The 15,259-nt window shown below is 41.1% G+C and overlaps 1 protein-coding gene across 1 annotated transcript in view; it reads right to left on the minus strand.

Annotated features, from left to right (window-relative positions):
• The window catches only part of LOC117509449 (protein Smaug homolog 2), a 31,390-nt gene extending 16,998 nt beyond the window's left edge, over window positions 1–14,392 (minus strand). The window contains exons 1-5 of the mRNA XM_034169146.1: window positions 14,099–14,392; window positions 7,450–7,960; window positions 6,829–7,305; window positions 495–737; window positions 257–366 (exon numbers count right to left, since the gene is read on the minus strand). Coding sequence (XP_034025037.1) covers window positions 257–366; window positions 495–737; window positions 6,829–7,305; window positions 7,450–7,645 — 1,026 coding nt within the window. The 5' untranslated portion in view covers window positions 7,646–7,960; window positions 14,099–14,392. The remainder of the gene's footprint in view (window positions 1–256; window positions 367–494; window positions 738–6,828; window positions 7,306–7,449; window positions 7,961–14,098) is intronic.
• Window positions 14,393–15,259: the final 867 nt, after the last annotated feature.

Raw genomic sequence — 15,259 nt, forward strand, 5'->3', positions numbered from 1 at the left:
GTAGTCCTTGCGGGCAAACAAGGAATTTCATTGAAACTCAATAACAAACATAATCGCCGTATGTTTTATTAATGCCAAAGGGCAGATGCAAAAATAATGCCACTTGAGCGTGTGATAGACTTGATAAAACAGGAGGGGACACTGTTTAATTTCATGCCTCATTGGGAGTTGATGTATCATCAGGTTTGAGGGCAGAAAGATTTAAAATAACATAAAATAGTTATGTCAAAGCCCGGTAAAAAAAAAAAAAAAAAACCTGAGATTCGAGGTGCTGCTCTGTGAGAATCATCATCTCTTCATAGGTCATCTGGGAGAAAAGCAATGCATATTTATGAAGGCGCAGACTCTTCAACCATGCAGGAACATCTTCAATAAACACACAGAAACAAATAAATTAATACACAGACAAAAAAAATTACATTTTTTTTTATATCACCACAGCTGTTGGCTGCAGCCAAATACCATATATGTGACCATGGAGGCTGAACCCTGACCTTTCATGCCGCTGCCATCCTCCTGGAAGGTGTTGCGTGTTGAACCCTGTTCTTCAGTCTGCTCACTGCCGGAGGAGGCCACACTGCTCTGCGGGGAAAGGGGTGCATGGTCTGATGGAATGAAGGCCTGCCGGCCCCCTTGGTCATCCTGGCTGACCCACTCAGAGCCGCACACCTGGGGACTGGGAGGGATTACGGACACGGACTTCTTCAGAGGGCTTGGCTGCAGCTGCCCACTAAGACCTGGTAACAGGTGAAAATGTAACAAATAAACACACACTGATTTTGGATGCCACTTCAGATCCAACAGTAATAAAGAGTCGTTCACAACAGGAAAGTGATATTCATTCATTTTCTATATCCACTTATTCCAATTAAGGGTCGTGCAGGCCCAGGGAAAGTATATTAAATGCACTTCATAGTGTACAGCTTTGTAAGCCCCCCCCACCACACACACACACACACACACACACACACACACACACACACACACAGTTCCACCCATAGTAACCTTACCATTGTGACAAGAAAAATATGTCGACATGGAATTTTGTTGTCATTTTTGCTGACCATTTGTCAGACATTTTAATGCTCACACGAACTTGCCCGGTCCTGTACATGTTTCGCAATAAAGGTATTACATGTTGAAAGCTCTGTCGGGCTCTTACTGTGAAAACACTAATGCTGAAATTAGCTAAATGGCCGTTGTTAAGTTGGAAACATTCTTCTGTCAAAATTTCTGAAATACTTGTCTGAAAGATTCTAAACTGACTTTTTTACATGGAAGTGAAAGCAGAATGAACCCTGACAGCGTCTCTCAGAAAACAATAGTTTTGAAGGATTTGTTGTAGCTACTGAAATACGTAGCAACGCTATAAAGAAGCTAAGACATAATAAGACAAAGTGGTTACACAAAGGACAATAAATCAGCTCTGTTTATCAGGTTTCTATCTGCACCACAGGACATCCAGATAGCACCAAAAAAAAAAAACCTACAAGAAGAATTGTGCACATTAATGTATGAACTGAAAATTATCCGGACTGAATATGATGGCACCATCGTGGCAGGTCTTCATTAAGGTTTTCAAATTTAAATATGCACAGGCCTAAAAATACGCTTTGTTTTATGAACAATTTCATGCATAGGAAGAAACACTTTCACCACATCATGCTACCTCTCTCTCTCACACACACACACACACACACACACACACACACACACACACACACACACGAGTGATCCCAATCAGCTCCACATTAACTGTAAAGATTTATTTGTGTGTAAAATTTTATATGGTGTTTGCAGTAAAGCTGTGCAAAAAGTGAAAATAAATAAATAAACAAAAACTGACATTTCCCCAGATAACTTGCACAGCTCTATTTGGAAAGAATGAATCAGTCAGCAATGATAGGCTGATTGTGTGGGTGAATGAGTATGCATAAAAAAAATAATAATAGTAGCAATAATGACAATCTTAACAAAATATTTGTTTTTGGACATCGCCCATTGTGTGTGTCTGTATGTATGATAAATGGTACATTTTTCATGTAGTCATTTATATTGTTTTTGCAAAAACATCCCAATGCATAACTTTAAGTCAACATTGTCAATCCCTATCATACAGCCCGAGTTTGCAGAAGGATTTAGTAGAGCACCTAGCTGGGACATGTGTGCACATCACTTAGGAGAGGATAACTCAACTGTTCCAGACTAATATGACCCCATGACAGGTGGCAAAATCTCTATCCGGGATGAACAGGCCGAAAATGACTACACCCTTTTTCGTCCCAAGTGTTACTTCAAATACAGTCGTATTTTCATAGAAAAGTGTAAAATTTCTATTTTGACATTTATGAGAAAATGGCTAAAGTAAGTGGGTCAAATTATTACCGTACATCAAAAGAAAATGAGCATTTGTCAAATACAGTGAACTTTTATTTTCAGTCATATTGTTATTAATGGAATATTGATTTAAAGTGAAAAATACAAAACAAAACTTGTTTCTTTAGCAAACAGCAGTAGATATCTTAAAAGTTTTAAAGGTTATCAATAAAACATCCCAACAGCCAACAGCTCAGAAAGTTTAAGTTACTGACGATTCTGGACTGTGTGTAGGTCATTTGACCTAATGTTTTCTAGCAGTTTCAAAATATCAAAATTATAAATTTTACACTCTTCTATGATCCTTCTGTACTGGTCATTTCTGCAGTGTCACAGTGGCATTAGATCAAGAAGCTCATCCCATATTTCCCAATTTATTTCAATTTATTAATTTATATAGCACCAACTCTCGACAAAGTCGCTTCACACAATTCACAACAACACAAATTAATCTAAAATCAAAATTAAAAGCAAGAAAAGCACAATAAAAAGATAAAACACAGAAGAATAAAAGGAAATTACAACGCAAATACAAACAAATTAAATTAATGATAAGACAGTCTAAAAAAGTGGGTCTTCAGTCTTGATTTAAAAGTCTCCACCGTGTCAGACTGCCGAATAACAGCAGGTAGATCGTTCCAAAGAGTCGGACCACGGTAGGAGAAGGCTCTATACCCCACAGATTTCTTGTTCATCCTCGGAACACACAGACACCCTGAGCCCTGCGAACGCAAGGGCCTCGCAGGTACGTAGGGCTTAACCAAGTCCGCCAGGTAAGAAGGTGCCAGTCCATGAACAATTTTATAAACCAACAATAAAACTTTAAAATCCAATCTGGCAGAAACCGGTAGCCAAAGAAGGGATGCCAGAATGGGAGTAATGTGGTCAAACCTTCTACTTTGTGTCAAAAGCCTGGCAGCAGCATTCTGTACCAACTGAAGTCCTCGAATGCTAGACTGCGGCAGGCCAGAAAATAAAACATTACAATAACCCAGTCTGGAAGAAATAAACGCATGTATCAAAGTCTCAGCATCAGCCATAGACAGGATGGGACGAATCCTCGCCACATTTGGCAGATGAAAGAAGGCAGTCCTCACAATGTCTCTAATGTGGGGACCAAAAGACAATGTAGGATCAAAAAGTACTCCAAGATGCCTCACTTTGTCCGTATGATGCACAACACACGAACCAAAATTAAGCGCCAACTGGTCAAAATGATGCCAATGTCTGGCTGGACCAAGAACCTTCATTTCAGTCTTATCAGAATTCAAGAGTAGGAAATTACTAGACAACCAACTTCTCACAGATATAAGGCAATCTTCCAAGGCTTTTATATGGGCAAGATTACCAGCAGTTACCGGCATGTACAATTGAGTATCATCAGCATAACAATGAAAGGCAATCCCGTAATGCCGCAGAATATGCCCAAGGGGTGCAATATAAAGTGAGAAAAGCAAGGGGCCTAACACAGACCCCTGTGGAACCCCAAATTTCATTTTACCAAGACCAGAAGTAGTGTTATTATAAACAACACAATAAGAACAACTGGACAAGTATGACGTCAGCCAAGCAAGAACACTTCCAGTAATCCCAAAGTAATTTTCCAGCCTATCAAGTAAAACACGATGATCCACAGTATCAAACGCAGCAGTAAGATCCAAAAGCACTAAAACCATTGTGGTGTCCGAATCCATTGCACACAGAAAATCATTCACCACTCTGGTAAGCGCCGTCTCTGTGGAGTGATGTTTTCTGAAAGCAGACTGAAGTGGTTCAAAAAGATCATTCTCAGTAAGATGGCCTACAAGCTGCTGTGAGACGACTTTTTCCAGAATTTTAGAACAGAAAGACAGATTTGATATCGGCCTGTAGTTACTCAATACACCAGGGTCAAGATCAGATTTCTTAAGCAATGGTTTAATCACTGCAGATTTAAAACACCCAGGAACAGAACCAGAGATTAATGAAAGATTAACAATTTCCAACACAACAGGCCCAAGAACGGGCCACAGGTCCTTAAACAATTTTGTTGGTATAGAATCAAATAGGCAGGCTGTGCTTTTTGTAGATGTCACAAGCTTTGCAAGTGTGTCTAGTGAAATAGTATCAAATTCTTTAAATCTAGGTGTCACCTCATTATTAACACACCTCCACAGCAGGGTGGTGGGCTTGGGAACCCCCAGGGTTTTGGGCTTGGGAACCCCAGTTAGAGGACTTGGGGTTCCCAAGTCCTCTAACTGTTCCTGAGGAATTCCGAGGTGTTCCAAAACCAGCTGGGAAATATATCCCTCCAACGTGTCCTGCTCTACTTTCTGGACTAACTTGCACTGTAGTATGTGTAACATCTGTCCAACAATGCATCATGAAGAGGAAAACATACATAGGTTAGACCAGTTTACAAGTCACAGTAGTGGTACAGCTTCATGCAAGAAGAAGCGAAATGAATTTAATTGCTGCATTAATTTTTGATAACACAAATACTGTGTTAGTGAGCAGAAACTAACGAACTAATTGTCAGTGTACAAGGAACAACACACGAGTAAACTGTTTCTTGCATCCACTGAACCCACAGTCATAGGTGAGGTATACTTGTAATGTAATTCAATATTTGAAAACTCAAAGTAGAGAAGTTTGAATCTTCGATTGGACTGGGTTGCTTGACTCGAGGACGTTTCGCTTCAAATCGCAGACGTTTCCTCAGCTAAAATTCTTGCTCTGGTAGTCTGACTTCTGTCTTGACCCTTGTAGAGAAGAACAAACAGAAGCCACAAAAGCTGGAGTTTTAAACCTAACCAGACCCCTCCTACCAAGAGGCAGACTGCTATTGGCTAGTGACTAAACAATTGTTTTAATTAGCACCTACTGTGCTCTAGTTACCACCCTCCTAATGACAGGGTAGCCATCCCTCCTAACGATGGGACTGACGCCTCTCCTGATGACGTGAATGACTCCTTACCATGAACAATAGACTGAAACTGCTTTGACCTGAGTACCCCATTGTAAACAATGGACAAAGCGTGTCTCAGACCCCCTCCCCGGTTAAGGCTGGGTTTCAACTGTTTCACATACAATGCCTCCTTCACCCCTCTCTTAAACCATTTCTTCTCTCTGGCTAAGATTTTAACTTACTTGTCCTCAAATGTGTGGTTAATGTCTTTAAGGTGGAGATGAACTGCAGACTGATGTCCACTGGCGCCCTCTCTGCAGTGCTGGTATAGCCTTTTGTTTAACGGCTGCTTAGTCTCATCTATGTAGTGTTCGTTACAGTTTTCATGAAATCTGATAGAATACACTACATTGCTCTGTTTGTAACTAGGGATCCTGACCTTAGGGTGAACTAATTTCTGTCTCAGGGTGTTAACAGGTTTAAAGTAAACTGGGATTTTGTGCTGTCTGAAGATCCTCTGTAATTTTTCCCCTACTCCTGCTAAAAAAGGGAGAGACACCCCCTTTTTGTCTTCGTCTCCTGTCTGTCTGGTGTCTTTGTTCTCTGGGACTTCTGCACTTTAGTCCCAAAGACAAAGTTCTCAAAGACAAAGAACATCTTCTTTCAGACCTGCTTCTTCTTCTTGTTGTTTTACAGCAGATTGCATCCAGGAAAATGGTTTGTACTCCAGAGTGTGAATCAAAGCAATTCATTCAGTATTCAGGAGCGGCCTGTCACGCATGTAAACAGTGCCATTTTGTCCTCATGCCATAGATGATAATACAGCATTTTTTTCTTCATACAAGGTGCTTTAGAAAACATTAGTTACAGGACCTTGCAAACTAGCTAAAAAAAAAAAAAAACATGACTTATAGTCTAGAGAGCACAGTAACTATTACATGAAACTTGGTGAATGTATTAATTAATTTACTTTTTAATTAATTCATTATGGATAACTGTTTTTTATTTATTTATTTATTTGTCTATGTTCCACTTTGTGATTACAATGCAACTGAGTGTGAAAGTCTTGTCTGTTCTTTCTCACAGCTTGAAAACATTTCCTGTAAATGTACAATATCACACCGCAGTTTAAACTGTGCTAAAACTTTAAAATTACATGACAAACAAAACCCAGCAGACAACTTGTTCACCATGATCCACAGAAAAGTAGAAAAATATTACTAATGTCAAATATGGTTGCAAGTACAATTCCAAATATGCCAACTGTGTATGTGGTGTGAAAACATTAACACAGTCTGGATGTTCCACCAGCATATATTCCAGTCCCAGCTCAACTTGTTTCACTGTGTTTCATGCAGATCACTCTATTACACTGAGTAATCCCACTACAAAACCAGTCTGCCAATGAGAGCAAAAATAGAACCAAATCAGTCGATGTAATAAATAAATTAAGCTCAATGTGTGAGAGTATTGCAAAAGTGCACAATGCTCTCAAATTCCCAGGTCACAGTACGTCTCCATGACTGCTTCCTACTTGTAAAGAGAGATGAAAATGGGAACATTACCTGTGCTATTGCTGTTGATGGGAGAAGACATCCGGCCTGGGAAAGGAAGGTGTCCATTCTGGCCTGCTGGAGACGTGCTGGAGGAAGGGGATTTGTCATGCCAGGCCAGTCCAGGGTCCAGAACCTCACCAGAGTTGGGCCACTCGTCTGAGCCCTGGCGAGGGTGATAGGGGCTCGATGGAGTACGTGAGGATGGTGCATAGCCACTGGATAGGTGCTCTTCCAGGTGGTTGAGCCACATGGCCAGAGACGTGCGATCATCCAGCGTGGTGGCAGGGTGAATGAGAGCGTACGACAGCAGCTGTCTGCTCTCCTCCACAAACAGGCTACTTTCAATAGTGTGGCTCAACACCTTCTGCAGCAACTTCATGTACTCACATTTGGCCTCACTGTTCCGTGGCTGCAGCAGGGGAAGGTGGGACAGCAGCAAGGACACCACTTTCTCTGTCGGCTCTTGGTGCCACCGGCTAACAATCACTAATCGCAAAAGACCAACAGGGAAAAAGGTTAATTCTTTTTGCCATGTTTCATTATTGATTTAATATGTTTTGCTGGTTTTATCAAACCATATATCAAAATAAGTAAAGACGGCATAATTCAAACTAAAAAAAAAAAATCTACCTGCATTGTTGGCCTCAGCTTCAAGGATGTGGATCTCTGTGCAGTCTGCCAGCCAGTGCTCAAGGCAGATGTGCAAAAAGCGAGCTTGGGTCCGAGACACCCTCTTCAGGAGGGACAACAGAGCCACTGTCTGTTCACACTCGTTCCAGCCCTTAAACCAATCCGTAAGGATACCTACCTGGTCTCGGAACATCATGGCGTGATTCCTCAGTAAGGAGACTGGGAATGTTTGGATGAAGAGGGAGGGGTACGGGAAACAAAGATAGGATCAGTCTGGCCCCGCACAGCGGGGTCGTATTTGCAACAGTCCTGGGATCCCCTTCAACTGGACTGAGGGGCCCTCACATGGTTCAGATGCAGAAGCAATTGCAGTCAGGGACACTGCGTTGGTTACTTGGAAGAGGTCTGATGAGATGAAGGTGGGAAAGTGTGTCAGATCGTGTGAAAAAAGACACAAAGAGGAAAATGGACTTTCTCACTCTGGTATGTTCAGGATCACATCATGCCAGTCCTATCAAATCAACAAACAGACAGAGAATAGATCTTACTCATTCAAGTGAATGTTCAACACTTTTGCCACATACAGATACATGTCTGATGGCCAAGTCAACGAAATCAATGAAAGCCTGGATACTGGTCTTGGTAAATCAATATTGGTCCAGGACAATCATAGACCCAGGTGCTGAAACTCTTCTTCTACATTAAAACCGTGGATGTTATTTTATGGAGTTTCTAAATCACCAGTTAGGTTAGTATTGGACATACATTTCCCCATATATGATCTGCATAAATAACATTTATCAGTACAAAGGCAGGTATCACAAATACACATTCAAATGATAACAATTCACTGTACAGCCCGACCGATATTGATTTTTTGAGGCCGGTGCCGATAACGATATCTGGATGAAAAAAATGCAGATAATCAATAAATCGGCTGATTTGCTGATAGCCGATAAATCAGCCGATATTATTATTATTATTTAAATGAACAAAATGTTCTTTTTTGGACCCTTAACAAAAAGGTATGGGCTAAAAGCTGAATCTTTGTCCTCATATTGATTAACTTTATAACAGAGAAGAATTTTCAACTTCAAAAAAAAATGCAATTGCAGCAGTTAGGGGGCTATTCAAACGGGCCAACTAGTAAGATATCACTCCTGAAAACGATCTTCGCCATAATCACATGAGGTAAATCTGCCCTATGATTGGATTTTGGAAAACCATGTGACAGAGAACCAATTCCGATTGGACACTCACATTGCCCACGTCATCACACATCTTCTATGAGGAGTACCAAGATGGCCGATGGTGGATCGAAAGTCTGCGGAGTTAACTTTTCAGCAAAAAAAAAAAAAAAAAAAAGTAAATTTCTATCTCATATCATTAAAAAGTTATTTACAATTTAGTAAAGCTTGGTCCCAGCCGTCGTATACGACGTTGTCGGCCCCAGAGGTTTAATGGCGAACGGCAGTAATTCCCAGAGCCCTTCCGGACGACCAGTGAATCTGAATGTTTCAACCTCTTAGCAGTAAACGAAAGTTTTTCATGCGAGAAATAAGGTCTACACAACGTAAGCTTAATAAAAAGCGTGACCGACACAATGAAGCACATTTGACACATTACTACATAAACTGAGTTAACCAAACTGAGTTGAACTGCAATGTGGGGTGAATGTAATCGCAAAGTTATTACAAACAACATCCTTATAAACTTACTTGTATGATTTTGTCAGCCGATCAGTGCATTGTGACGGCGAAATATGGGGGCCGGTGAAGAAAACATTTAAGCAGGGGTGTAAGCAGTTCTCAGTTGCATGGAGTCAGAGCTCCATCTACTGGACAAACAGTGCAAGGACATTTTACATTGCCGACACAAACGTTGCAGTAACTGTTCTGTTTATGAGAAATTATTGGCATTCTATCTGCAAAATTTCGGCCAATAGTGAGTACTTTGAAAAGGGCTTATTTCGGCTGATAATAATGGCCGGCCGATATATCAGTCGGGCTCTACAATTCAGCTCAGTAATACTGGGTCGTGCCCAGCCTATAACATATTTGACTAATGCATTAGGTTGAAAAACACAATAAGAAGAAATACTCAATTAATCATAGCCAGCTACTGTAATAATGGGTATGTAAACGATTAAAAAAAACTTTCCTACAACCCCAATTCCAATGCAGTTGGGACGTTGTGAAAAATGCAAATAAAAACAGAATACAATGATTTGCAAAACCTCTTCAACCTATATTTAATTGAATACACCACAAAGACAAGATATTTAATGTTCAAACTGATAAACTTTATTGTTTTTGTGCAAATATTTGCTCATTTTGAAATGGATGCCTGCAACACATTTCAAAAAATCTGGGACACTGGTATGTTTACCACTGTGTTACATCACCTTTACTTCTAACAACACTCAATAAGCTTTTGGGAACTGAGGACACTAATTGTTGAAGCTTTGTAGGTGGAATTCTTTCCCATTCTTGCTTGACGAACGACTTCAGTTGTTCAACAGTCTGAAGTCTCCGTTGTCATATTTTGCACTTCATAATACCCCACACATTTTCAACGAGTGACCGGTCTGGACTGTAGGCAGGCCAGTCTAGTACCCGCACTCTTTTACTACGAAACAACGCTGTTGTAACACGTTCAGAATGTGGCCTGGCATTGTCTTGCTGAAATAAGCAGGGACGCCCCTGAAAAAGACATTGCTTGGATGGCAGCATGTGTTGCTCCAAAACCTGGATGTACCTTTCAGCATTGATGGTGCTATCACAGATGTGTAAGTTGCCCATGTCATGGGCACTAACACACCCCCATACCATCACAGATGCTGGCTTTTGAACATTGCACTGGTAACAATCTGGATGGTCTTTTTCCTCTTTTGTCCAGAGGACATGACATCTATGATGACGTAGATGTAGCGACGAACTATGGTAACTGACAATGGTTTTTCTGAAGTGTTCCTGAGCCCACACAGTAAGATCCTTTACACAATGATGTTGGTTTTTAATGCAGTGCTGCCTGAGGGATCGAAGGTCACAGGCATTCAATGTTGGTTTTCGGCTTGGCGCTTATGTGTAGAAAGTTCTCCAGATTCTCTGAATCTTCTGATTATATTATGGACTGTAGATGATGGAATCCCTAAATTCCTTGCAATTGAACATTGAGAAACATTGTTCTTAAACTGTTGGAATATTTTTTCACACAGTTGTTCACAAAGTGGTGATCCTCGCCCCATCTTTGCTTGTGAATGGCTGAGCCTTTTGGGGATGCTCCTTTTACACCCAATCATGACACTCACCTGTTTCCAGTTAACCTGTTCACCTGTGGAATGTTCCAAACAGATGTTCTTTGAGCATTCGTCAACTTTCCCAGTCTTTTGTTGCCCCTGTCCCAGCTTTTTTGAAACGTGTTGCAGGCATCCATTTCAAAATGAGCAAATATTTGTACAAAAACAAAAAAGTCTATCAGTTTGAACATTAAATATCTTGTCTTTGTTGTGTATTCAATCGAATATAGGTTGAAGAGGATTTGCAAATCAATGTATTCTGTATTTATTTACATTTCACACATCCAAACTTCATTGGAATTGGGGTTGTAGTTCTAGAGAATTTGCAGTTTCTCATGTTTTTTCTAAATCATGATAAGATGAATACATGTGGTGTATAGCCTGTTAATGATTGCACAAAATAAGACAACTGAACTTGCTATCTTAGGCTTTAAACAGGTGTCATTGCCAATTTTTTTAAAAAGTAACATTTTACAGGCCAAGGAATCTGTTTCCAAAATATAGGGGTGCACCCCTCAGAGATTGCAAGTGAGGAAGGAGTGATCAGAGGAAAAAAAATGTAAAGTCACTGTAAAGTTAAAATGCAAAGGCATCATAAACAAAGAGCAGCACAGTGCCACTGCAAGGCTCTAAGCTCCAGTTTTACACTTCAAACTGAAAATGGATACATTTTTCACAGGGACGAAAAACACAAATGCTCACTGACCAAACATCATTCATCCCATCTGTCACATTACTTCCTACTGCAGAGAATGACATTCAGTCACTTTTTAAAATATTTATTTAACTTTTTCCCTTAAAAATGCTGACCTACATGCTGTAGAAATGTAGTAAAAGTAAAAGTCTGGTTCAGAATCCATGCTACGATAACCCCTCCCCTTGTCTAGTATCACGGCTGATAACCTAAAACTGTCTACAACACCATCACAACATACGTTACCGTTAAAAGATTCACACCCCTAATATATTATATATCAGTGGTAAATTTTTCTTGTGATGAAATATCTGAATTAACAAACTGGTCAACCTTTGCATTGATGATTGTATTGATGATATGTTGCATTATAATGGACACCACAGTGACTTAGTGGTTAGCAATGTTGCATCACAGCAAGAAGGTCATGGGATCGATTCCCACCTGTGGCCTTTCTGTGTGGAGTTTGCATGTTCTCCCCATGTTTGCTTGGGTTCCCTCTGGGTGCTCCGGCTTCCTCCCACATCCAAACACATGCAGGTAAGCCCCGGTCACAACCTACCATGTGTTTTTTTTTTTTTGCCGTACGTTTTCTGCAGATGCCACGGCCCCCACGTTTTTGTGAAAACGTAGGAAGGCAGTAGCAAGAGCAAGGAGCGAGTACGTCAACGCACGCCCCCAGTACTCCTGGTGAATCCGCAGCTCGACCGCAGTGAAAGTTCTGCATGCACTAAAACCTCTGCGGCGTGTCTGCATGCTCCCAAAACCGTAAGGAGGCAGTACTTACAACGTACGAATCTCCAGATTTTTCCCACGTTTTTGCAAGTAGACTGCACGCACCTGCAAGTTCGGCGGGTTGTGACCACGGCTTTAGGTGGACTGGACTGGTGTGTGTGCGGGTGTGAATAAGCAAGCCCAGTACACATGCGCGGCGTGCGCTTCCGGTCGGCGGCTATCGGGACAAACAAAGCCATGTGTGCAGCTGTCAGTGCTTCAGCCAGTACATACATCATCTGACTTCACTCTAAACACACAGGTTTGTGGGACATTGTACAGGTGGTACAGCGATATTACGTTGATTACGCGTCCGCCATCAAGCATGTGCATTTGTTTGTCCCGATGCCTTCCCATCAGCCCCCGCACGCTCGAGATGCTGAACGCGCCTATGTGTTTGTGGCCCTGCGACAGACTGGAGTCCTGTCCAGGGTGTACCCCGCCCACACCCTATGACTGCTGGGATAGGCTCCAGCCCCCTGTGACCCTTAACTGGAGTAAGTGGTTGAAGATGAGTGAGTGATGCATTATAATGTATTTATTTTCGGCTACTGATACCACACCATTTGCAAACCATGAATAGCTGTTATGGCACTCATTACTATTTAAAGTTCCCAACATCATGGTTCATGCACAACCTTAACCCCAACCCTACCGACCGTATGCCCAATTTGTGAGATACTCATGACGGTTTGTTACTGGATGCCATATAGGGCCAGATCAATGGTCACTGTTTATTTTAATGCACATCTTCACATAGTGTGTTGCTGCTTTCCGAAGTGTGAGTGACATCCATGAACCGGTTTAGAAGGAGGTGCGCTTGCTAAGTCAATATCATGTGAAACATCAATTAACCACAAATGTTTGATTATCTCCCCTTCAAGACACTGGATGGGAATTATTTTTCTTCCAGCACATCTTCATATGATGTGCTATCACTGTGAAAATTCACAGTAACCCAGTAACTGGTTTTGGGGGTGCTGTGCTTACAAGACTCAAGTCAAGAATGACTGACAGACAGACAGACAAAGTGATGATTCCAACCTACAAGACAGACAGACAGACAGAGACACCACCCCAAACCAATTTACATCAGTCAAGCCACTTTAAAACATCAAGAGTTGAATCCAACAAAGTTTGACAAAAACACATGTGCCAAAGCAACAAGTGCACATGCACACAGCAATCGCAGACTATGACATGGGCAACTAGAAGTGCCAGAACAACAAACATGAGCTAGAAGTCCAATCCCTTATTAGACCCACAGTGCATTTGCAACTGTTGGAGCTGGAAGAATAACGAGTCAGGTCCAGATGTCTGGCAATGACCATAAAAACAGGTTTCATTTTGTTCCATGCTTGCTCAACACTAAAAGGTGATTAAAAAATACATCTTTAATTGGTGGGTATGACTTTATGTGGCTTCTAACAGGTGACGTAATAGGAAAAAGTTTAGGAACCACTGGGTGGAAAAAAATGATCAGATAAATGATCGAGTCTATGTCTATTATGTTTTCATATATGGAGAAGCGATACATACAGTTTGTCACTTAGGTCAGACCCAACCATAACCAGTAATTAACAAAGCTATCGTTTTGTGACAAACACTACAGAACTACAAAGTGAGCCGTAAGATGTCTATAAGCACAGGTCATTGCGCTTGTGAAGCCCCCAGCAGTGTTTATTATTCGAATCTGACTAACATTATAAACATAGCAGTTAGCCAGTTAGCTTCATCGGCCTAGGATTCGTACTGTTTTTCGTTGCCGCTGTAGCTGCGATGTGCCTTTTCTTCTCTCAGTCTTCTGGCGTTTAAACGTTAAATGCCAAAGCTTGATGAAGTAAGCTTTTTAACTGGAGGAAGTTGTGCGGTTTGTTGTTTACCTTTTGTCAGTTGTCGCTGGTTAGCGAGCTAGGCTAAAGCGCTCCTCCATAGGTAGCTCGGCGCTCGGGCAGGGTTAGCTAGCGTTAGCTTCTCGCCTTAGCTTGAGAAAAAGCGTCCCATACGTAGTATTCTTTAAGGGTATTCCTTAGCAGCGGCAAACTCCTGTGACTTCAAACACACCATGTTAAAAAAAATATATGTAAATATTTATTGGAATACAGAAAATAAAGTGTACGCCTAGAGAAGGCTACTTCGATTTTGAGTTGACATAAGACGTAAAAACGACGTCATACGTCTGGAGTTGACGTTGAATTTCGTACCGCCCCGCCCACAGTCTGGTATGCTCGCAAATAAATAAATAAATAAATAAATAATAATAATAATAATAATAATAATAATAATAATAATAATAATAATAATAATAATAATAATTACTTAGGATAGCACAATTACCAAAAATTTACCAAAATTGTTGAGGAATTATGACCATCTGTATACAGTACACAGTCTGCAAATCAGTGATGCGACCCACCTAGTACCAAAGACATACCGTTGTTGTCTTAGGTCACTGGTTAGCTTCCAAGTACCACAACCATACAGGCAGGCAGCAGTAGGACCCTAAAGATGGACCTTCATTCTCCTGCAAAGACATCAACATTTCCAAACGCCTCTGAGCATCCTCAAGAATTCATGAGCTTCACCCAGGTGCCCCTTGATCTAAAAAAACAAGTACCCAGAAACATGTCACTGCCAAGATCAGTGACTGTCTCTACAGGTCTGGCACTTTCACAACATACAGATGCACTTCTGATGGCTGAGTTCAGGAAGTCCTTAAAAATCTGGGCTTGTATGCTCGGTGCATCTCAAATTCCTCTCAAAGAGGTCCTAATTTAGCTTAAAATATCCTGGCAAGGACTCCCAGAGAGACCCAAGAGCTGTCTGAGAGCAACTCTTGGCAAGGAGTTGACAGAAACTTCTATCTTAGTGAGGAGGCGGGGTTGACCCTGTTGTTTGGTATGACGTGGTCCTGTAAGAGCTGTGATTGGTTGTCACAGAAAGGGAAGGGGAAATAAAAAAATAAATGCACTCTGCTCCTACATATGAATGAACAGTAAAATCAACCAATCATATAACTGCATTAAGAAATGCGTAATCGTGAA

Source organism: Thalassophryne amazonica, chromosome 4, assembly GCF_902500255.1.
Source record: "Thalassophryne amazonica chromosome 4, fThaAma1.1, whole genome shotgun sequence".
Taxonomy (NCBI): Eukaryota; Metazoa; Chordata; class Actinopteri; order Batrachoidiformes; family Batrachoididae; genus Thalassophryne; species Thalassophryne amazonica.